General features: G+C 32.3%; 1 protein-coding gene across 4 annotated transcripts; it reads left to right on the top strand.

Annotated features, from left to right (window-relative positions):
- The first annotated feature begins 8,995 nt into the window (after window positions 1–8,995).
- LOC109175112 (pentatricopeptide repeat-containing protein At1g25360-like) lies at window positions 8,996–12,682 on the top strand. 4 transcript variants are annotated; one of them, XM_019324373.1, is made up of 3 exons: window positions 8,996–9,101; window positions 9,165–12,092; window positions 12,262–12,682. In XM_019324373.1, the coding sequence occupies exons 1-2, from the start codon at window positions 9,097–9,099 to the stop codon at window positions 11,572–11,574; spliced, it is 2,415 nt and encodes an 804-aa protein (XP_019179918.1). In that variant the 5' UTR covers window positions 8,996–9,096; the 3' UTR covers window positions 11,575–12,092; window positions 12,262–12,682. The 4 variants fall into 4 exon arrangements, with proteins under 4 accessions (XP_019179918.1, XP_019179913.1, XP_019179909.1 ...); XM_019324368.1 differs by having other exon boundaries at window positions 8,996–11,750; window positions 11,905–12,092; XM_019324377.1 differs by lacking the exon at window positions 8,996–9,101 and having other exon boundaries at window positions 9,271–9,355; window positions 9,534–12,092.
- The last annotated feature ends 12,258 nt before the right edge of the window (window positions 12,683–24,940 follow it).

The raw sequence follows: 24,940 nt of genomic DNA, 5'->3' as shown, positions 1-24,940 counted from the left end.
CGAAAATTAAAGAAAATGAAGAAAATCCCTCGGCTCGAATCAAGAAAATGATGATGATTTGGAGAAATGGTGAAGGGGGTTTTTAGATGATTAATTTCCCTTGGTTAATTTGGAACAGGTAGATAGGGAGATTATAAAATTTTTAGGTTTTTTTTGGGGATTTCTGTTTTTTGTTTTTGGAGTTTCTGATGTGCGCATCCCTTAGCTTGTTGGGAGTATGGGAGCATGCATGGTTGTGTTTGGAGAATGGATGGTTTATTTTCTAACACTAGCAAAAAGCCCGGGAATACATACATTGAACAACTAACTCTTATTATTCCTACAAGCAAGGACAATTTTTGTATTTTCAACCGGCTTTTCTTTTTTATTTTTCTGCTGATAATAATAATAATGACTAAAAACTTCTTTCTGGAAATTCATGAACCCAATCTGCATGTATGTAAATCCAATAGAGAGATCGAGATTGTAGGTATGTTTCGTTCCAAGTTCCACTCTTTGGCACGGGAGGTATTTTTTATTTTGGCCATGGTAACATAGTTAGCTTGTCAGTCAATTTTAACTTGTTTAATCATTATTACCCGTTTGATTTGATTAAACAATCAATATGAGTGTTTAATTAATTAGCTTTTTGTAACAATTTATTGCTCCAAAACGCTAAAATTCAAAAAGTTGTTCAAAGAAATTTTTTTATTAGCTTTAAAAAAAAAAATCATTTTACATGTAATCATCTATAGGTTAAGAGCTAATTTATCAAACATCTTTTTCCAATCAGCTAATGATATCAACTAGTCAAACCCACTAACACAAATCAGCTAACAACTATTTATCAAACACCCCCTTTAATTTCTTGGTGTGTGCCGATCAAATCAGTTATGAGAATCTAGACTCATTTACTTTCAATCATATAAATGAATTATGGTCAACATCGTAAGGTGAATCACTTGACATTCAAGTTCATTGTTAGTATACTAAAGTTCATTCTTAATATATTGAAAGTTTATTTTTTGAATATTAGTGTACTGAAGGTTTATTATTTGTATATTACCTAAAAATGAATTTTTAGTATATAAAAATAAACTTTTATACTAAAAATGAATATTTGTTAGTGATCCACCTTTCAATGTGATTCATAGGCTATATTATAATTTGTCATTTATCTCTTGTTGTCCTTTGTGCGCTAGCCAGGCCAGGTCACAAGGTGAGAATGTGAGATATGCAGAGCTTCACTCAAAATCCACATTCGAATAGTAATTACGGACTTTTTCGTAAATCAAAGAAATATGATTGTATGTTCGCTGAATATCACTTTACTTGGTAAATCAAATTTTAACATTTCATTTATTTTTAAAGACGGAATTCATTGAAATTAATAGAGTTGATTCCAAATGGGATTTCTTGTTTTTTGTGGCAATTTCACATTTAATGTGAAGTTATCATTTTTGCCTTTAAACACCCGATACTATCGTGGCACCCCAGGCTGATCCAACCCCAAAGCCAAGGATCAAATCCTTAACCTTTGATTAAGGATAGATGAATCTTTTCCACTCAACCACACCTTCCAGATTACCTTGTGCTTTATTTTATTATTGATACATTTCAGAAAAACAAAGATGACACCCTTCAGAAAAAACAAAGATAACACCCTATTACCTCCAGGTTCACTTTTTTGGAACTTATAGTTCACATAGAAATGTTAGTAAAAACCGGCACATTCAATTCCTTCTTTTTTAGGGATTTCGGTGGATTATTTGGGGTGGAATACAGCGAAAGAGATGAACAAAAATGATAAAAGATTTAAAAATGTGATTAGACCAATTTACAGTTGTTTAAAATAAAATTTCACTAAAAAAAAAAAGTACAAGAAGGATTAAAAGTATCCACAATTTAATAGTTTAGGGTTTTAAAGACAAAATTGAATTTTGCCTTGAGTAAAATACAGGTATATTAATATCAGTTCAGTAGGTCTTAGCGTTTTGCCTTGATTCATCGATTGAATATTGAGAGTCTTATAGTAATCTGATCTGGTATATCACTCTCCCTTCCTCATTTATTTTCTAATTTTTTAGGTCTTTTCTTTTGGCTATAATGAAGTTTCCACCTTTGTCTGAATCAAAGAATTTTGAATTTGTATTTTACGTTGCTCATGACTTTTAGGTTTTGTTCTACAACTCAAGTAGTAATTTGCCCCTAATCCTACCTTGATATGAAAATATAGCAATCTAAACACTTTTTCCTTTCTCAGCACAATTGTGATAATGGTTTTCATTTATTTAACTTTGAGCAGGTAGGTAATGAATGCTGAGTTGCTGGAAGTTGTAAATCTTGTAATTTGTAAAATTGTTGGAGACTTTGGAGTGTTTGAGTTGGACAATGGACAATATAATTTTGTATATTTCTAAATTTATATTTTAGTTTTTGTATAAAATTTTAAGTTGTAACATGTAATTTGTATTTTATAACTTGTAATTTTTTGTTCACTAAACTGTAAAATTGTAAGGTTTAACTAGTTTAGTTTAAAGTTGTTAATTTTTTTTCCAATCCAAACAAAATCAAAATTCGACTAAAATTGACTACACCTGAACACATAATATCCGATGTGATTTATGTAGGAAAAATAGCATTAAAATGACATTTTAAGTAGCTATTTTGTGGTACAATTATCAGTGGGGTCCACTTCCGATTTGCGTCGGGTCAAATTGGATTCGGGTTCTTCATAGTGAGACAAAGAGATTGATATATTGTACGCTCAAAACGGATAATGGGTGAATGAGATATTGATTCTCAAAGTAGACCCATTTGAGTTGGAAAAATGAAGGGAAAAGCTTGGAAGAAGCTTTTGTCCCACATTGGTTTGGAAAGAGGATTTGCCCCACTATTTATACAAGAGCTCTTTTAATACTTATTGAATCATATAGTGTAGAGGCTCTTTGTCACGTGTGACAAGGCTAGACCCAAGCCTGAACTCATATATGCTGGTTCTTGCGAAGTCGAAGTCGACTTGATACGTTCGGTTCGCGAAGTGGTCTTCTGGTGCACGGTGCATCTGAAGGCGTGGTACCTTTTGGAACGGTACGTTTGGTTCGCGAACCTTTTGGAACGGTACGTTTGGTTCGCGAAGTGGTCTTCTGGTGCACGGTGCATCCGAAGGCGCGGTACCTTTTGGAACGGTACGTTCGGTTCGCGAAGTCGTCCGCTCGGCACGGTACATGTCTGTACTGTTTGAATGGGTTAATTCAGTTGTTACGAAATTAATTCTATATTAATTCCAGAATTAAACTCCATATTAAATAGTCAGTTTTGAAGGTTATAATCTGATTTTTAAATCGGATTTAAATGCTATTGTTGAATGCTATTTGCACCTCAATCTCCTATATAAGTTTGTTGTTGGAGCAGCAAATTTACGAGGAAATAACAAGTGAAGGAGACACAACAGACACACACACACACTAGATTTTACTCTCTCAAAACTCTGCTCCGATTCTTGTCTTGCGGGTGTGTTCTGTCCATGCTCTAGTTCGCCGGGTTCGTTCGTTTGGGTGCTCAAACGTCAAACCGTAGTATGTTTTATCCTAGGAAGCCTAGGCCACAACGCTCCTATCACTTTTGGGAGGTGACAAATAAGATTTTAAGGAAAATGAGTTTACGCTCGAATCGTACTTACCACTCTTCTTCATCTCCTTTCTTCTCCGGTTTGGGATTATGCTTTAAAGCAATAAATCCTTACTTTGTTTCCTTTTCGTTAGATTAGAATTATAATTTGAGGATTATAAATTCCATTTTTTGTTTATATATATATATATATATATATATATATATATATATATATATATATATATATATATATATATATATATATAGATTTTGGATTCGGTGAGGTCCTACTGACATGTGAGATCGTAAGGCTCAATCTTATTCGTTTATTTGTATTTTTTAACGCTCCAGATTTAATGATGTATAAGGCCATGTGCGCTGGTTTTTTAGAATTAGGGGCATTGGTGTCTTTTTGTTGATATATTTATTACGGTATATTAATTAGTATGCAGATTTTTTAGGCGTGTGCAGGGCTAATTATAGTCTCAAATCGCATATCAAGATTTTTTGCAGAGTTATTGCCGTCTCTTCAACTCCTTTTCCTTGCGTGACTTTGTTATCTTCTCCGTCTCCATTAGTTTCTTCTGCGGTTCCTTTTTTCGCCGTCCGTTCATTCTACGAGAAGCCCCGTCTCTGTTACGCTCAGCCCGTGCCGTCCAAGCAGAAGTCATGGCGGGTTTTACCAACAAGCGGTCCGAGGGTCAGAAGGGTGGGTCTTCCGGTTCTATTCCAGGTATTCCGTCGCCGTTTGGTCAATTAGGTTTGCTTCGTTTATTTGTGTGTTTTGTACTGATTTTGCATTTTTACGGTGGGGAGAGCAATGTCAGCGGGGTTATTTAGTGTTCTAGTTCCTGTTTTTTTTTTGGGGGGGTGGGGGGGTTTAGGATTTTTTTTCGGTTCTTTTTCGCAGGTTATTTCGTCTAGTGCAATGTTGGTTTTTTTTTTTTCTTTTTTCTTTTTGCGTGTTTTCGAGATTGTAGGTTCATTGCATGGCTGTGTTTTGAGGGGGGGGGGGGTGGGTAGGGTCCCGGTGAGGACCTGTTGTGTTTGTGTGTGTGTGTGTTTTTTTTTTTTTTTTTTTTTTTTTTTGTATTGTTGTTGATTCTTTCCGGTGTGGGGGGGTATAATGACCAGGGGCACATCCGATGAAGATGAAGGAGGGAATAATTCTGTTTTGGGAATGCTAGGGGCAGCTAATGGCTTTCATACTCACCAGTGAATATTTATTTCCCACACACATAGTATCTCCTTCTCTTCAGCTTCAATTCAATTGCCATCTTGCCCTGCTTGTGGCCATTATTTTTGTAGTTTTCTGTATAGTTTGTAAGAAGAATGAGATTAGGCAGGAAAGTAGAAAGTATAGACTGATTGGTGCAGAGGTGCAACAGATGGAAATGGGTGCTTGCTATGCTTTTACTTTGGATTCTGATGAAGATGAAGGAGGGAATCATAATGCTTTGGGAATGCAAGGGGTGGCAGCTAATGCCTTTCATACTCACCAGTGAATAAATTAATGATTAAATGTAATATTTTCGCTACATTGACACTTCTATATTCGTAGATTTTTTTTTTCCTGTGTTACTTTTTGAGAAATTGGATTTTCTTAGGATTTTGTTTATCTTGGGTGGGTGCATGTGTGTTGTGTGGTGGGTGCATTTTACAATAACATTTGATTCAAGGTAATGTTTTGTCCTCTAAATAAGAACCAATGTGTGGGGAAGTTTTGGACCATTAGATTAGATATGTAATGACCTCTTAGCCTTCTCCAAGAACCAAGGATTGTTTAACTGTTAAGTATTTTGGGAGTACTTGAATGCAGCAATGATTAGAAATAAATTCAGAAGCCAAATTCCTTGTAGCTCTGCAATATTCTACTCTAGTTTTGGACTGATGATGTGATTGACCCTCTAGTTTATCCTGTCCCATGGTAACCACTGCACTGCATCCTGTACAATAACATTAGATTCAAGTTAATGTTTGTCCTGTAAAAGTAAAACTAAAATAGTTTTACATTTGATTCAAGGTAATGATTTGTTTTATATGGAATCAGAAAAGTCCTTAGTTATTACTTCTTTGCCAACTTTTAGTAGTTTTTCAAATATGTCTTTTAATTTTTGTGGGTGCATGTGTGTGTTTTGGTCGGTGCATTGGTGGATTAGGTGTGTGCATATGGTGAGCCTCCGTAGATTTTGGTCTGTGTGAGGCATTTTCATATATTCTTAAACTTTTATATATTCTTAGGGTTTTTTTTTTTTTTTTGTGTTCCTTTTTGAGAAATTGGGGTTTCTTAGGATTTTTGTTTTTCTTGGGTGGGTGCGTGTGTATTGTGTTGTGGGTGCATTGTTTACATTATAGATGTGTTTTTGCGTGTCTTATATTTTTGTTACAGATCTTAAAAAATATTGCTTTTATTGTGAGAGTAAGATATTTCCTTATATATTTTTTAATATATTATTTATTGAACTTTATTTTTTACATTGATTAATTTTTCATCTTTTTGATGTCCTTTATTAAATGTACTGAATGCACTGATTTTAGTAATGTAGACCAAATGTAATAAACTTTCACTTTGCGAATGTATAATTTCTTTTTTGGTTCATGATTTTTGTTTATAAATAAACGAAGTGTACAGTGACATGTGTATGCAACTTCCATGTTACAGCAAAATGCACAAGCATCTGAACATCAACGCACACACCACCTTATATATATATAGCGCGAAAACAGATGAATTCAAACATAGAAAAATTAATTTTGCTATCATTTTCATTGTAAACTATCTAAATTTGGCATATTAAAACAGACACCTAATAATATTTCTTATTAACACTTTCATGAAATAAATATATACATATAGATGTGTTTAAATGCATCATCCACACACGTTGCACATGCTACTGCACATATACGCACACACCACCGTATTCAAAAACTGTGGTCCACAAAACAAAACAAACAAATACTACTCTACCAGTAATTTTCTTTCAAAACAGAGAAACAACAGGCATCCACCCCCACCCCTAACAATAAATGTTGATATAAAATAACGGGCTCAAAATTGTCAAGTTCCCATTCCACATTTCGCACACGCTATAGCAATTACATGCACACACCACCCTATATTAAAATTGAAATTTAATAAATTGAAACAGACAGCTCATACTATTTCTTAGTAACACTTTCATGAAAAAAAATACATATAGATGCGTATAAATGCACCATCCACACACTAAACGGATCATAATTGACAGGTCCCCATTCTACAATTCGCACACGCCAAAGCAATTACATGCACACACCAGCGACTACCATGTTCCCTAATGGTTTAATAAAATATTTTTCTTATTAGATCAAAAACCTACCTGCGTGCACTTCACATTACAGAACAAAATTTTAACTTACACGCAACGTACCGGGTCTATGGTGTTGCACACGCCTTCACTAACTAATGCACACACCTGTAGTCGAAAATCACAAAAAAAAATAATAATAATAATAATAAAGTCCTTGAACACATACCTCTGTCCATTCACAAGCTTAAAACTGTTTTGGCATGCACCCTCCTCTGCGCACGGTAATGTTGATGCAACACTACAACAATATTATTACAACTTATTACCATTATTATATACCCTAATATAATTCTAAAGATTCCAAATTAATTCTATCCAAAATTAACCACTCTACTACAATTACATTATTGTCCTTCTACTAAAAAAATATCCTTACTTGCTATATATTTGTCATTCAATCACAACCATCCTTTTAGAATGAATTGATGGATAGGATGAGGTCTCATGATCTCATTTATAATAGGGGTCTCATGGGATCCGGAGCCTATATATATATATATATATATATATATATATATATATATATATATATATATATATATATATATATATATATATATATATATATATATATATATATATATATATATATATATATATATATATATATATATATATATCGGATATATATCGAATAATATTTTATATACTTTTGTGTGTATATATAAATATTATTTTGCGATATTAAATCGACTTTGGTTCATTATTTTCAACAATTTATACTTAAAAATAAACAAATTAAGTATAATTTATACAAATCAAAATCTGAATGGTTCACAAAATCGAACCGCCCAATACACAAGACAAGACGTCATTTTCATTTAACTTTAAGGTTTTTCTACTCTTCGGTATAGGTCATTCTGCAAAGGTAATTGCTAGACTTCATTTTCATTTCCACACCTTTTCTATAGTTCTCATATGTATCATGTGTAGCATTATTTGCATTGATCACTCAATGATTTGATTTTAAAGTATGTAGTATCATTATGATCAATGCAAATAATGCTTTTATGTTTTTTAAAATTTTGTATTGTATTAGTGTGTCCGATTTCTGTTGACTTGCCAATACAACATTATTGAGGATCGGATGAATTGAGTTTTTGAAAGTTAAATCTTATGAATCCAGGAGGATTAGAGTATGGCTACTAAATTGTTTGCCAAAATGTTCAATTCACTGTAGGGGAGACCTGTTTTGGTGTATGACTTTTATTTATATGATTTGTAAAACAAATTTATGTCTTCAGTGTAACACGGTTACCATTTATAGCTCCTTTGGTTCGTTAAAAAATATTTTAAAAAAAATGGAATTGAAATTCCATGGAAAATAAATTTCATTATTTGGTTGGTAGAAAAAAAAATTACTGGGAATATGAATTTCATTGTTTGGAATGGTAAGGAATAATGAATATAATGACACATATAACCCCACACAACAATAATAATATAATAATGGGTTAATTTCATCATAGGTCTCTTGTCTTTGGTGGTAATTCCTAATTTAGTCCCAGACTATCGTTTTTGCCATTTTACATCTCAGACTATCGTCGTTTTTGCCATTTTACATCTTAGACTATCGTTTTTTGACACTTTTAGTCCTTCTTATGACTTTTTCTATTTTTAGTAAGGGCATTTTTGTCTCTTCATATTTTTCTTTAGTTATTTTTCCCGTTGCAACCGATTTAATTGGTTTAGGACTTTATTAAAAATCCGTTGAAAAATATAGTTATTAAAAATCAAAGGTTTAGTTCTAAACAAATTAAATCGGTTGAAATCGGAAAAATAATAAAAGAAAAATATAAAGAGACAAAAATGCCTTTACTAAAAATAGAGAAAGTCATGAGAATGATTAAAAGTGTCCAAAAAACGATAATCTGAAATGTAAAATGACTAAAACGATAGTCTAGGACTAAATTTAAAATTGTTACCAAAAGACAAAGAGATCTTTAGTGGAATTAACTCTATAATAATAATAAGAGTAATTAATAAAGAATGGTGAAAGTAAAATTGTCATATTAATTTTACATGGAAAACAAAAATATGTAGGATGAACTAAGTTGATTTTAAACTGAGGAAGTATGTTAAACTGCTAACAACCAAAATATGTCTTCACTCTTCATGGTGAAGAAAAGCTTCCGAGTTTCATGTATGGAGAATGAAGTATCTTTCTAACCTCATACTATTACTGCTAACATCTGTGACTATGAAAAATGTCGCTGCCAGGTCTGTTGAAACTTTGGCCCAACGGGACAATGGTAAACTCGCCACCCGTTATGCGGCCCACCTTCAACTCTGCTCCTCAAACATACACACCCCTGCTACGTCTTCTCTTGCTAGAAGCATCCATGCCAACATGATCACCTCCGGGTTCAAGCCTCGTGCCCACATCCTCAACCGCCTCATCGATATCTATTGCAAGTCCTCTAACCTCCTGTACGCACGCCACCTGTTTGACGAAATTCCCCAACCGGATATTGTTGCTAGAACGACCATGATTGCTGCATATTTTGCTTCTGGGGACCCCAACCTCGCTGCAGAGATTTTTGATAGAACCCCTTTAGGCATGCGCGACACGGTTTTTTATAACGCTAGGATCACGGGCTATTCGCATCAAAATGATGGCCATGCTGCTATACAAGTCTTCAATGATATGAAAAGAAACAACTTTCAGCCTGACCAGTACACTTACACTAGTGTGCTCGCAGCCTTGGCACTTATAGCCGATTGTGAACTGCACTGCCAGCAGCTACATTGTGCTGTTATCAAGTCCGGGACTGGGACGATTACTTCTGTACAGAATGCCCTTTTGTCAGTGTACGTTAGGTGCGCATCTTCACCCTTTGTGTCTTCATTGCTTTTAATGGAATCAGCTAGGAAGGTATTTGATGAGATGACCAAGAGGGATGAATTGTCATGGACAACAATCATTGTGGGTTATATAAGGAATGATAATGTTGATGCTGCACGAGGAGTGTTTGATGGGATGGATGAGAAGTTAGTTGTGGCGTGGAATGCAATGATTTCAGGGTATGTGCATAAGGGTTTAATCTCTGAAGCGTTTGAACTTTTTAGACAAATGTACTTGCTAGGGATTAAACTGGATGGATTTACATATTCAAATGTACTCAGTGCCTGTGCTGATGCTGGATTATTTCTCCATGGAAAGCAGGTGCATGGTTACATAGTAAGGACAGAAACAACACCTATGGAGCATGCTCATGTGTCAGTATATAATTCTTTGATTACGTTGTATTGGAAATGCAATAGAGTTGATGATGCTAGGAAAATTTTTGATCAGATGACCACCAAGGACTTGATCTCATGGAATACAATTTTGTCTGCATATGTGAGTGCTGGACGGATTAATGAAGCTAAATTGTTTTTTTCTGGGATGCCAGAGAAGAATTCCTTAACATGGACAGTGATGATATCTGGATGCTCACAAAATGGGCTTGGGGAAGAAGGTCTAAGGTTATTCAACGAAATGAAATTAAATGGGTTTGAGCCATGTGACTATGCTTTTGCAGGAGCCATTGCATCTTGTTCAGTGCTTGCTGCGCTAGAAACTGGACGCCAGCTCCATGCTCAGATTATACGGTGTGGATTTGATTCAAGCCTCTCTGTTGGAAATGCATTAATTACATTCTATGGAAGATGTGGAGACATTGATGCTGCGCAGTGTCTGTTTCTTACAATGCCATTTTTCGATTCTGTGTCTTGGAATGCAATGATTGCAGCCTTGGGGCAGCATGGACATGGTGCTCATGCGATAAAACTCTTTGAAGAGATGCTGGAAGAGCGTATATCTCCTGACAGCATAAGCTTTCTTACAGTCCTATCTGCTTGTAGTCATGCAGGGTTAGTTAAAGAAGGACAGCATTATTTTGATTTAATGCATAGAGTGTATGGCATAAGTCCAGGAGAAGATCACTATTCTCGCTTAATTGATTTGTTGTCTCGAGCTGGAAGGTTCTCAGAAGCTACAAATGTGATCCAGACTATGCCCTTTAAGCCTGGGGCACCCATTTGGGAAGCTCTTCTTTCTGGTTGTCGACTTCATGGAAACATTGAGTTGGCAGTGCAAGCTGCAGATAAACTCTTTGACCTAGTTCCACAAAATGACGGAAGCTACATACTTATGGCAAACATGTTTTCTTCTGCGGGCAGATGGAGTGATGCTGCCAATGTACGAAAATTAATGAGGGAACGAGGGGTCAAGAAGGAGCCTGGCTGTAGTTGGATTGAAGTTGAAAACAAGGTCCATGTATTCTTGGTGGACGATACTAGGCACCCTGAAATCCAAGCAGTTTACAACTATCTGGAGGAATTAGCACTAAAGATGAGGAAAGCTGGATATATTCCAGATACGAAGTATGTGTTACAGGATATGGAAATTGAACAAAAGGAGTATGCTTTGTCAACTCATAGCGAAAAACTTGCTGTTGTGTTTGGGCTTTTGAAGCTACCTCGTAGTGCCACGATTAGGGTCTTCAAGAACCTCCGGATATGTGGGGACTGCCATAATGCATTTAAGTTCATGTCAAAGGTAGAGGCAAGGGAGATTATTGTGAGAGATGGAAAGAGATTTCATCACTTCAGGGATGGTGAATGCTCATGTGGAAATTACTGGTGAGCAGAGAGATTCTATTGTAATTACGTATTAAAAGAATTGGATGTTTGGACAGATAAGTATCATTCATGATGCCAAGCTATTGATAGTGGAGCTTAAAGAAGTTATTCTGGAAGCCTGACCTTTCTTTCCTCATCCTGTTCAGCCAATCATCCTCCAGTGAAGTCTTCAATGGCAGAGTAATTGTTCAATTTCCTTTTATGTCTCTCTTCCTGAAGAGGTTTGGACTTTAGTTTCCAGCTATGGAGATTCATTGAAACCATTAGCCCTTTGCATTAAGATATTAACATGCCTATCAATGTTTGGCTTGTCTTTTGACAACATCTACTTCAGTTTGGAAATGCTATGAAAATGTAACCTGGGAAGCCATTAAACGCAGCTAAGGCAGCCAGCCAAGACAGTTGCTGCTGCAAAGCCCATTGCTCCAGAACATGCTCAGATTCAGGTCGTCAACTCTAAATCTCTAATCAGTTGCGGAATATGAATGAGAATATTTAACTGCGGGACAGGCCGGCTTGGTGGTGAGCTTTACTATTGTTTAAGATTCAACTCAATTCCATTTGCATTTATTTAGAATCAGTTTCTGTGGTTGTTGAAATCTTGGTTTATACAGTTCAAATTCAACCAATAATTTGGTATTCTGAACTTGAAAATCTGAAAATTTTCCTTTCAAAGGACACCTATTTGCAGAATTCGGAGAAGGTTGCAAGCCAGACATGTGAAACTCAATGAGCCTACACTACACTGCTTGCTGTTATATAGAGAAACAGATTGGAGGAGGAGATGCTGAAAGTATGTTTGAGATGAAAAAATATGTGAAGAAAGACTACAGCTTGGCCTTCTAACTATAGACAAAGGAATAAGAAGGATTAGTGAAAAGCTTTGATGTCTTCCAATTGGACATTCACAATGGGATAATACTATGCTTAAAGAGTTATAGTTGTAAACTGCTAAAAGTGTTTTTATGTTCCAAGAAAATTTGGCTCAACTTTTATTTTTTTATTGTAGAGATCCTTGATAAACTTTTAAGACATGTTCCCATCAGCTGTCAATCCATCTTCAATAAATCTAATAACACTACAGGACTATTGGCCTTGGTTTGACCTGATCAGTTATGTGCAAGTTATATTGGGTTACTTTTTGTGATCCTTTATCAATTAGAGTCATAAGATAAGATATACCTTGTGCACGCTATTGGGTAGTGACCAAAGGTGTTTTTTTTTTTTTTTTTTTTTTTTTTACAAGTTCAGGACTTGTTCAATTTAAAAACCATAGCAAACTTCAAAAATCAACTTCTTGTAGAATATGTAGACAAGTTACAAGTTTTACATTTCCACAATATGCTTGGTTTATGAAATGAATTTAAAACAAAGAATATAATGGGTAAAGAATAAACACCATCCCACATTGATATATATAACATTGATTGTTTGTTAATGATAGGTAAAGAATAAAACAATAGGGATGATAATTTTAATCCGTCCCTAGATATCCACTTGAATCCACCATGCGTGGATGGAATTCTTTTAAATGATTGTTTGTGGTGGGTCGGAGGTAGACAAATTATTATGTGGACTATAAAAAAAGTATATTTTAATATACTAAACGTACATTATTTGTGTACTGAATTTATATTATACAAAATAATGTACATTTTTTTTCAAAAAAAAATGTACTTTTAGTACTCAAATAATATATTTTTCCTGAATACAATGTACATTTTTAATATACTAAAAGTACATTATTTGATAGTATGGTCCACACAATAATGATTGTCTGAAGTAAGTCTTAAAAAATCAAACTCATAATGGACTGGGTTGCATGCAAGTTTTATATACAAAACCCGCATAAAAAGTGATAAAACTCAACCCGACCCACAATGTGTGTGTACAATTATTATTGTGTGGACCATAGTTTGTATACTGTAAAATCATATAAATTCATTACAAAAATAATGTACTTTTAATATTTATAAATTGTATTAAGGGGATATACATTATTTGTGTATTGAGTATGCATTATATTGTATAATGTATATTCAATACACAAATAATGTACATTTATTATATTAAAAATATATTTTTTATTATAATCCCCACACACACACATACATACATACATACATACATATATAGGCTTGGGTTCCTGTGAGATCACCCCTATATGATGATTATCTCATTTTCAATCAACGGTTTTTGTCCTTTTCCATACATTTTTATTGTTAGTTGTAGTGGTGTGACAAAACCATTATTAACACCAAGGATATTATTTATCGCATTTTCTTCTATCACTACAAAACCATTATTAACACCAAGGATATTATTTATCGCATTTTCTTCTAACTACTCTTTGAATATAATGTGATTTTTCTATCATTTCTAGTTAATCAACATGAGAACAAGTAAGTTACTATTTGATGTACATTACAAGACCAAGCGACTTACATTTCATTACCTGATAATTTGTGCAAATAGGTTTGTTAATATATATATATATATATATATATATATATATATATGGTTTTTCTTTTAAAAAAAAATTTCGAAATAAAAAAAATGATAAAAATAACATCTAAACAACATAACTAATATTATTATGTTAAGTTTTACATGTTAGAGTTGTTAATTAAGACACAAAATTTAATAAGTTCTTAACTTGTCCGTGGTTATAATTTTTTTCCTCCATAATTTTTAGTCTTTTAAATGTCACTCCTATTGATTTTCTTTTTTTTTTTTTCAAATTTTAAATATAAATCTACATGTACACAAAGTCATTACTTTAAGTAAAAAAATTTAGTTCATAAAAGTCATTATTATAAATACATAAATTCACTAACGTAAATACATAAATTCATCAATGTAAATACTAAATACATAGATTCATTGCTATTGGTGTCATTTTTATGTACATACAATATTATTTTTATATAATATAGTAGATTATAGACCACACTATAATTTACCTTAATGGATCAACCGTTAATGACTCATGACATGTTAATTAAGGCTAAACCCAACTTGTTATTTTCATGTTAAATTTTGTCGTGTAAAAATTTGTTCCGTTTAGTCACTTCACTAAGGGGGGGGGGGGGGGGGGGGGGGGGGGGAAAGTTATATAAGGATGTTATCAAATGTAGCCTAGGTACTTTTAATTTATTTATTTGCAGTTACAAACCAAACAAATATAGTACGTACTACATGTGTAAACAAATGCAAGCAGCATATATTACAAATTTTGAATTTAAATTATTGGTAGTTGGTGCCCTACCAATGACTCCACCAACTATAAATTAAAAGCATGGCAACTCCTACTGCAGTACAAACTGTTCAAGGATTTAATAACATTGTAGGGTAGTCTCATGAAGAACATGGAGAGATAACCCTACATAAATTAAGGATTTTGATATGCATGCATGTACCATAAAACAAAAGCAACGGTAAGTCTAGTCCTAAAATGAATGTACGAGTGAATTGAATAGAACATGATTCTTGTACTGGAAGGTCACGAGTTCAACTATCATCATAAATCTCTCAGTTAAGTCAGTTGCACATGGTATTCTTATTAGTACAATTTATCTCATATGTATAATAAACCCCGGCTAGACGTACAATAAGTGTAGTTTCTCTCATCACAAAAAACAAAAACAAAAACAAAAAAAAGTTTGAATATATCATGCATATTAACTAAAAGATCAATTATCCTCAATGATCAACTAGTCTCTAGTGACATAATTTTAAGATTTTACATAAGAGATTTTGAGATAAATTTCCTTCTATCTAAAAGAGATCAATTCTCCCGTCTAAGAGAACATATTTAATGCAATTTTGATAATTGATTAAGTAGCCATGTATAATTCTTATTTTGCTTTTCATAAATTGTACTATTAAATGTATAAATATTGTAAAGCACATCGTGCTCATATGGCACCTTTGTGGCTCTCCTTAAGGGAATGTCATAGGATCAAACCTCGGTGGTGGATAATTGACTCTTTGAACTGCAATAAAATAAATTTATTTAATGTGATGGTTTTTGGCAAACTATACCATGAATCAGGGTTCACTTTGCATTGTAGACTCTGGTCTAAAACGATATTTAGATTATGTATTTGTATTTAACATATTATGTACATTCAGTTATTAGATTATGTACCTATAAATAAATATAATTGAAGGAACATAATATGTTAAATATATATACATAATTTATTAACCGCAGGTACATAATATGTTCATTGTAGTAGTTATAACTTATAATACAATAATACATACATAATTTATTAATTGCAAGTACGTAATATGTTAACGATACATGTATAATATGTTAATTATAGTAGGTACATAATTTATGAACTAAAAGTACATAATACGGAGTATGTTAATTATATGTACATAATTTAAATGTCATTTTGGACCAAGGTCAACAATGTAATGTGAACCTTGGTATATGGTATAACCAATCATTATTGTGTGGATCATATTGTCAAATAATGTATATTCAGTACACAAATAATGTACTTTAATATATTAAAAATGTACATTGTATTCAGGAAAAGTACATTATTTAAATATTAAAAGTACTTTATTTTTTATAATGTATATTCAGTACATAAATAATGTATTTTTTTAAAAGTATAAATAATGTATTTTTAGTATATTAAAAATGTATTTTTTTTTATGGTCCATATAACAATGTATGGATCATAATTTGCCATGGTATAACAAATGATGGTTTTTGTTGGACATTTTGAAAGTTTTTAATAATTAGGAGTTTCATTTTAAGTTACTAGGGAATTAAATGATGTCGATTTTTTTTTCGGAGTTTTTTTTTTTTTTTTTTTTTTTTTGGTGGTTCGAATATTCTAATTAACAAAAGAGTTGCGATGCATTATTTTCTTTAACGTTCATTCTAATTTTCACATCTTGTAGTGTGATAGATTATTTTATTAAAAATTTACATTTTTCTTAATCTTGATAAAAAAAATATTTACTTTAATTATCTAATTTTTCTTTCTCCAATTTTTATTCCCTTTTTTTTTTAATAACAAAAATGTATAAATAAATAACTTTTTACTATATAAATATCTTTTTAATTTTTATTTTCAATTAGTAAACACATCGGGATACTCTCAACTCACTAGAAAAAAGTAACAAAATACCAACAAATTGTCTATTTGCATCATTGATTTGAGCCCGTCAACTATGGACGACCTAAGCTTGTTTTCCTCCTTGTGGTCCTTTACTAGCTAGGGTCACAAGGCGGGATTTATCGAAAGCACACTTTCGGATAGTGGCTGCAAGTTTTCCTATTCACTCAAAAATACCAACAAATTTAACTATAGATTAAATAGTTATAGCTTCTTTTTTTAAAAAAATAAAATAAAATAGTTATTGGCTTAAATATCTACTAGTTTTAGTATTTTACCTACAGAAATTCATTGATAAATTAAATGCATACTAATTTGAGAGTAATGCTAAATACCCATCATATTTTTCTCATCCCATCCATCCCTCATGACATGGTAATATGGCATGCAATATCTAATTGATAACAAAATGTTATTTTTAATTAGTGGTGTGTTACCAATTCATGAACACCCAATGAATAGAAGTCACATTATGAGGTAAAATAATGACGGAGAAATTTAAAAGAGGAATAAAGTATTTCCTTTTCAGTAATTTATTTACAATTTTATTCTACTTATAAATTTAATTGCTCTGATAGTGCATCCCATTTTGACATATTACGGAGTACATTATTTACATACCCTAGTTGTTTTTTTTTTTTTTTTTCTTTTTGGCGCCGAAAGGATCAGAAGGTCCCAAAGATTAGTAAACTCTTCTCGAAACAATTCTTTGAAATTCAATTTTTTTTTGTGCCGTTTGAAAAGGGAATTTTGAAAAGTCCATCTTCAATCTTTACCTTGCATTCAAGTGGAGCAAATAAGCTGACCTGTAAAATGCTTTCAGATTAAATTAAACAATACTCCGTAAATACTTCCGTAATATAATTCCATATATTACAAGACATGCCCTGTCTTGGTACACTCCAAAAAGTACTTAATGCTACTATTTTTTACCATGTTTGTCAGTGGGTGAAACTCTTTAATTTAATGGGGGAGGGGGAGGGGGGTTATGTATAAAAGTTGTCTATAGGATTTTGAGTTAATATCATAAATGGTCTTCTGGCTATTGAGATAGTACTCATTTTAGTCTTCAACTTTCAATTAGACCAGAACACCTACATTGATTTTCATTTTTTTTTACCACAAATAATCATCCGTTAAAATTTCTATTAATGAGTGTTAAATCTAAGGGTTTTATTGTCAAATTAATTAATATGATTATATTACCTATTTAAGAGAATTATGTGAGTTAATTTAATAATTAATATGAATATGGTTCATGAATTGTTCCTTTAATTTAGTCTAATGCCACGCTTATGCCCAATCCAAGTATCCTAACACCATCAATTGTAATTGTTAAATAAATACATTTTGGAGAAACTCCATGCTAAGTTGGTCAGACAATCCGTTTGATAATGACAAGCTTTCAACTTTGATTCTCAGTAGGCGGAGCTGTTTTTTTTTTTATTTTTTTTTATTTTTTTTTAGTTTGAGCCGATAAGCTACGGACAACTTACCTAGGTTGGTTTAATTACCTCATTGTAGTCTATTTCCTTCTAGGTCACGAAGTAGATTTCATCCAGAGTATACATTTGGGTAGCATGCAAATGCTTGACTTTTTGTAAATTAAAAAAATAAATGTATTATGACAATATTAAAAAATAATCCTCTCTCATAGATTTTAATTGTGATCTCATTTTAATTATATGTAAATAATAAATACTTTATATATTTATAAATAATTAACTTTATATTACTAACTCTTATTTATGTATGTTATTTTTCCCTCTTGAATTTAATCACCTTCTTGTGTTCACATCCTGAGTGATACTAAAATTCTTTATATACATCAGTAATTGGTTATTCATTAATTCGTTCATCCTCCCACAAGTTGAAAAGTGAATCTACTCAATAATCAAATCCAAATAATATCCAATCAAATATTACCACATAAATATTATAAGGTAAATTTAAGATAAAAGTGTAGTGTTAATCATTTATTATTTGTGAAAGGATTTTTTTTTTTTTTTTGAAAAGGTGAAAGGGTTTTTAAAAGCTTGTGTATTAAACTTCATTGGTCAACAATAAATTATACTTTTAAATTTTCAAAATAAGTATTTACTTATTGTAATTTATCAACATATACCACAAATTTGTATCATTTATGAATTTATTTGATACTATAACTATCAAATAATTGTACTTTTGAAATAATGATAACTAATTATCTTTTGAAATTTTAATCTAAGAATAATAAAATTTTGGCTTAACAATATGAGAATAATTTATATATTTATAATAATTTTGCTTTACAGTACATTTTACAATACGATTTTTATATTTATTAACTTAATTTTTATGAATATTTGAAATTAAGTATGTTACCATATAATTCTTTAAAAGATGTAATCATAATCATATTATTGATTTGATGATAAACCCCTTAGATTTAATACCCATTTAACAGAAATTTTAACGAGGACTATTTTTAGTAAAAAATGAAAGTTAAGGTACATATTTTGTTCAAATTAAAAGTCAAGGACTAAAGTGAATAGTAATCTAATGGTGCATTAAATATTAGAGCTTTAATGACTTTTGTAGACCTTTTAAAATAAAAATTTTAAAATGTCATCAGAAGTTTATATATGTAAATTTTTATAGGCTTTCTACAAATTAAAAGTCTAAAAAAATTATGAAAGTCATTTAATCTATAAAACTCTATTATTTTAAATGTTTGCGAAAGTTCTAATTGAATACACCCTTTAATGACTTTTTAAATTTGTATACTTTTAAAATTAAAAACAAAAAAAAAAAAAGTCATTAGAAGTTTATATGTGTAGATTTTTATAGGCTTTCTACAAAAGTCTAAAAAAATTATGAAAGTCATTTAAAATTTATAAAAATCTATTATTTTAAAGAAGGTAGATGGGGATCCTACATGCCAAATGTGTGGCTTGGCTCATGAAAATGTTATGTATGCTCTAGTACTTTGCAATTATTCTAGACTTGTTTGGGATGTTGCACGCTTACCTATCATGAATATTGTAGCAGATTCTTTTCTCTTATGGCTTATGGGTGTGTTGGCAGTATTGACGGAGGAGCAGAATGGATTAATGGTAGCCGTGCTATACCATCTTTGGAGGAGCCAAAATGCGGCGGTATGGGATGGATCGCTGCTGCACCCCAACGTTGTCCGGCGACAGGCCGTGGCATCCCTGCATGCATTCGATCAAACCCGACTACGCAACCAGAGCCGCGAGCAGCCGGTGGCATCATCCCCTACACTCCATGCACGACCGCGCTGCTATATCGACGCCGACTACAAACCACCTTCCGGCGAATCGACGTATGGAGCGGTCCTCCTAGCCACGGACGGATCTTTTATCGCAGCAACAAGTGGCAAGCTACCCGTCTGTTTCTCACCTCTTATGGCGGAAGCTACGGCTTGTAAGGAAGCCTTGTCCTGGTTAAGGGGAAGGAATGTCACGATGGTGGATCTTCTCACAGATTATTCAGAATTGCGGAGCGCTTTGCACCACAGCTCGTCAGCTATCTTGTCCTATGCTGGGGTCGTGATAGACCATTGCAGACTATCTATGGCTTCGTTTAATTTTTGCTATCTTAATTATGTTTCTAAACAAGTTAATTTACATGCGCATACCTTAGCTTCGTTAGCTTTTTCTCAAGAATACTCAATGTATTGGGATGCTATGATTCATTAATACAATCAATATGGTTGGTTTAAAAAAAAAAATGTTTGCATTGCAAAAGTCCTAATCGAATATACCCTATAAATATTAGAGACTAACTACGGATGAATAATAAAATTAAAAGATTTCTATGATAATTTTATTATTAAGAAGATCGAAGTCGAGCCCAATCCCTCAAAAAAATCTCAATATTGTTAACCAGCCAATTCGATAAGCACTTTATTAATTGCAATTGTTATTGCTCTATAATTTTTTTAAAAAGGAATGAATTGTATTCTTTTACTCACTATTAATTGGTATTTATAGTTAATAAATTAGAAGGATATGATTGTAAGGGAACCATTCTCATATAAAAATGGTTTTATTTAATTTATGAGAAAAGAGAAAATTTCAATTTTGGTCCACTGACAATTGGGGTTGTGTTAATTGCAACACTTGACTTTCAAAAATGTTAATTGAGTACCTTGACTATGCAATTTCTTTCAATTTTAGTCACTCCGGCCAAATTACCGGCCAAATCTCACCGGAAAAATTTAATAAGTCAAATAAGGAGGGTATTTTAGTCATTTGATCGTCTTTTCTTTCTTCCCCGATGAGTTTCTCCATTTCCGGCGAAATTCGATGAGTTTCCCGATTCTCTTAGATGCGGCGGAGAGGAGAGGGATGGGAGTCGGCAGAGTAAAATCGTCGGATGAATTAAATGCTCAACCACTAGCTACCAACCGAAGCAGTGCTGAACAGAGTAAGGTAACTAAGAGCATCAATGATCTGGCAAGTAGAATCGTCAGCTTCCACCAACAAAACTCTGAGCACCATCTTCGTCAGAAAGCTCTCCCACCTCAACGCCGTCGCAGCCGTCTGCAGCGGTTCTGCGCTGTTTGTTTCCCTATTCTTCCCCTGTTTCGCCTCGATTACTTCCATCTGCTTTGTTTCTTGAACTCCGAACTCCGTTCCGCCGCCGTTTGCCTGCGCTTCACCCATTCTCCCTAGCAAAATAAACCCACCACTCTTTCCGATATTCGGTGCTCCAGTAATAGAAAAAACCAACAGTAGTGTGTCGAAGGTGGTGAAATTCAATGTTGTGTCATGTCTGGTTTCTCATTGCTTTGCCATCTAAAAATAGCCTCGCCGGAGCCTCAGTCAAGAACAATAGTGGGTGTGGGTTTGAGCCTCGCCGGAGCGACTGATTTTGAGCCGGCATACTCGCCGGAAATGGAGTTGCTCGCCGAAGCAGAAAGGTAAAAAGTAAAATGACTAAAAAAGCCCTCATTATTTGACCTATTAAAAATTTCCGGTGAGATTTGATCGGTAATTTGGTCGGAGTGACCAAAATTGAAAGAAATTGCATAGTCAAGGTACTCAATTAACATTTTTAAAAGTCAAGTGTTGCAATTAACACAACCCCAATAGTCAGTGGACCAAAATTGAAATTTTCTCTTATGAGAAAGCTCGCAATCGCTATTTGTGATCCTAACTGGACAAAATACTACAAAGAAGTAAATCAACATATGTTGTCTATAATGGATCAATCCAAATCAAGAAGGTTAATAAATAATTTTTACAAAAAAATAAAAGTTAAAATATTGTGGCCGCAAAATCAATAATTCAAATAATCTAGTTCGAGTTGCCCTCAAATAGTTTCCTATGGTAGGTGAAAAGGATAACATCATTTAATTTTACGGCATTTTAGTCTATTAATCATTAATGGTTGTTAGGTACCCCCTCTTGCATGCAATACAATTTCAAGTAGTCCATGGATGGGACATTGCAAAAACCCTATAATAATCATTGACATAAATTTAATAATTTTATAGAAGATTTTTTAGATTATTATTATTATTATTATTATTTTATATGAAAACATAAATAACCAAATAAATAAATAATATAAAGGTGTTTTAGTAATTCAGTACTTGAAAATTGTAACGATTGTTGAATCTTTTTAACATTGTATTATTATTGAGAGGAAATATTATTCGGTTGAAGGAATATAATTATTATAAATTTTTATTTTAGTATTTTTTTGAAAGAATTTTATTTTAGTATTTAATTACATGATTGACATGCATGCATGATTACTGAAGGTTGTGGTTCAGTGGAAGGGATTCATTCATCCTTAAATGAAGGTTAATGGTTCGACGATCCTTGGCTTTGGGTATGGAGCAGCCTTAAATTTCCAGGCCAGCTGTTCCACCCAAAAGAGGTGCCTACAATTCACCGAGGGGATTAGTCATTGTGTTCGACGGTGGAAACCCTTGATACACAAAAAAAAAAAAAAAAAAAAAAAGTATAAAAATCAAAATGTCGATCAATGCATTATAAAAATAATGGTATAATAAATTAAAATGAAATAAATTCAATAATAAGAATGATGTTAATAATAATAATATATTATTACTATTATTATAACATTTTTATAATACATTATAAAGTAAAATTAATTACATTAAAAATAGTATAACAAAATAGAGTAAATTATAATTATAATAATATAATAATTCATAAATAAATAAAAACTAATTTAGAATAGTATGTTTTGTGTGAAACCGTCTATGTGAGATATCTAATACTTTCTATTGATATATGTTTCCAATTTGTTAAACGATCTGTAAATCGTGCTGCCTATATTGTTGTTAGAGGCCGGAGCCGTTTCTGAATCAGGTTGTGGCGAGTGGCTACATGCACCGCCTTTGTTCATTGTGGATATTTTGACTTATGATTTAATGAATTGATTTTATTCTTTCAAAAAAAAAAAGTTAATTACTCCATATATTTTATATAAAAAGTATTATACGTCTACATGAGATCGTTTCATACCAGACCTATTAATTAATTACTTAGGGGAAGGGTATTTTTGTCTTGATCAGATAGCTCCATTTTCCTTCCCAACCTCCATTGAATTAAAAATCCTGACGGGAGAGGGGTGAGGGGGGAGGGGGTTAGAAGTTCCAATTCCACATGACGAAAAAATTTCAAATTTCTAACTCCTTCCAACTAAATCGTGAAAAATTTCTACTTTTTAAAGTTAGGGAGGAAAATAATATAATTACAATTACCTTTTAAGTCTTCAACTAAATACCCGTTTAATTTTTGAGTTTTCAGTAAAGTGATGAATTTCATTCTTATGATTTTAATGAGACCTTAATGTCAAGCATTAAATATGATAGTTCACTATAAAAACTTGATTATTAAAGAAATAGAGTTAATGAACGATTTGGTTCCTCAGTTATTAGCGAACTGTCAATGTAGTCCCTCAATCACTTATTCATCGATTTGGTCTCCGAAAATAATAATTTTTAGTTGATTTAGTCCCTCAGGCCGTCTTCCGTCAACGGCCGGAGAGACTAAATCGACTAAAAATAATTATTTTCGGAGACTAAATCGACGGCCGGACTAAATCGACTAAAAATAATTGTTTTCGGGGATCAAATCAATGAATAAGCAATTGAGAAACTACATTGACAGTTTGCTAATAATTGAGGGACCAAATCGTTGATCAACTCTAAATTTACAGTACGACTACAATTAATGTAATTTTCTTAAAAACTATTTTCATTACGGGGTCAATCTTGTTATAAATATACGGAGTATTTTACTAAAATTTCACTTTAATTACTAACTTAAACTCAGTATATTATAATAAATAACTATCGCAGTCTATATACAACCATCATATGGTATGGCATTTATCATGTATAGTCTATCTTACCTACTTTCCAAGCAAACATAGTAAATATTACACAACTTGTGACAGTGATGTGTATGCATTAATGTGCATTTGTACATTGAAATTCCATAATTAAGGTTGAAATTCCATAAATTAAGGTAGTTAATATGATTTGTAAATCATCTCTTGATGTAGGCTTTGTTTGACAGAGCTTATTTAGGAACTTATAGTTTATTTTAAACTACTAATAAGCTATAAACTCTGTTGGGTAAGTTCCCAAAATAAGCTCTTAGCTTGAAATAAGAGCTTATTTTGGACAAAGTAGCGTTTCAAAATAAGCTAGTAGCTTCCTAATTTTTTTTTTCATCTTTGTCCTCATTATTTTAAAGAAATGACATCATCTACCCTTTTCAATTAAAATCATTTTCTCTTCTCCTTTATCCGCAACTTTTACCACAATTATTATTATTATTATTATTATTATTATTATTATTATTATTATTATTATTATTATTATTATTATTATTATTATTATGAGATGAAGAGATTCGCAACAATATTGCTACTTCAGGATGCTAGATCATGATTATACTAATAATTTTATTTCAAAATGTTAATATTTTTAAAGATAAAATGTTAAAGTTTCATATTTAAATTAAACAAACTAGTTTAAATTTTATGAAAATGTCATTTTTTGTCTTTTTACATTTATCAGCTTATCAAAAAGCTAATTTTACCAAATACTTTCAAATATAACAACTAGCTTAATAGCTCTTCAGTGTTCAGCTCTTAGCTTATAACTTTTCAGCTTTCAGCTCCTTTTAAGCTTTCAGCTACCTATATCCGTAATAGTTGTTTAATAGTACTTTA

The sequence above is a fragment of the Ipomoea nil genome, unplaced genomic scaffold, assembly GCF_001879475.1.
Source record: "Ipomoea nil cultivar Tokyo-kokei standard unplaced genomic scaffold, Asagao_1.1 scaffold0164, whole genome shotgun sequence".
NCBI lineage: Eukaryota > Viridiplantae > Streptophyta > Magnoliopsida > Solanales > Convolvulaceae > Ipomoea > Ipomoea nil.
Note: the sequence above shows the minus strand (reverse complement) of the source record. Positions and strands in the feature narration are given on the sequence as shown.

Bases quoted from the DNA above. Each gene is read 5' to 3' on its own strand.
- LOC109175112 (XM_019324368.1), top strand. From the start codon at position 9,097: ATGAAGTATCTTTCTAACCTCATACTATTACTGCTAACATCTGTGACT.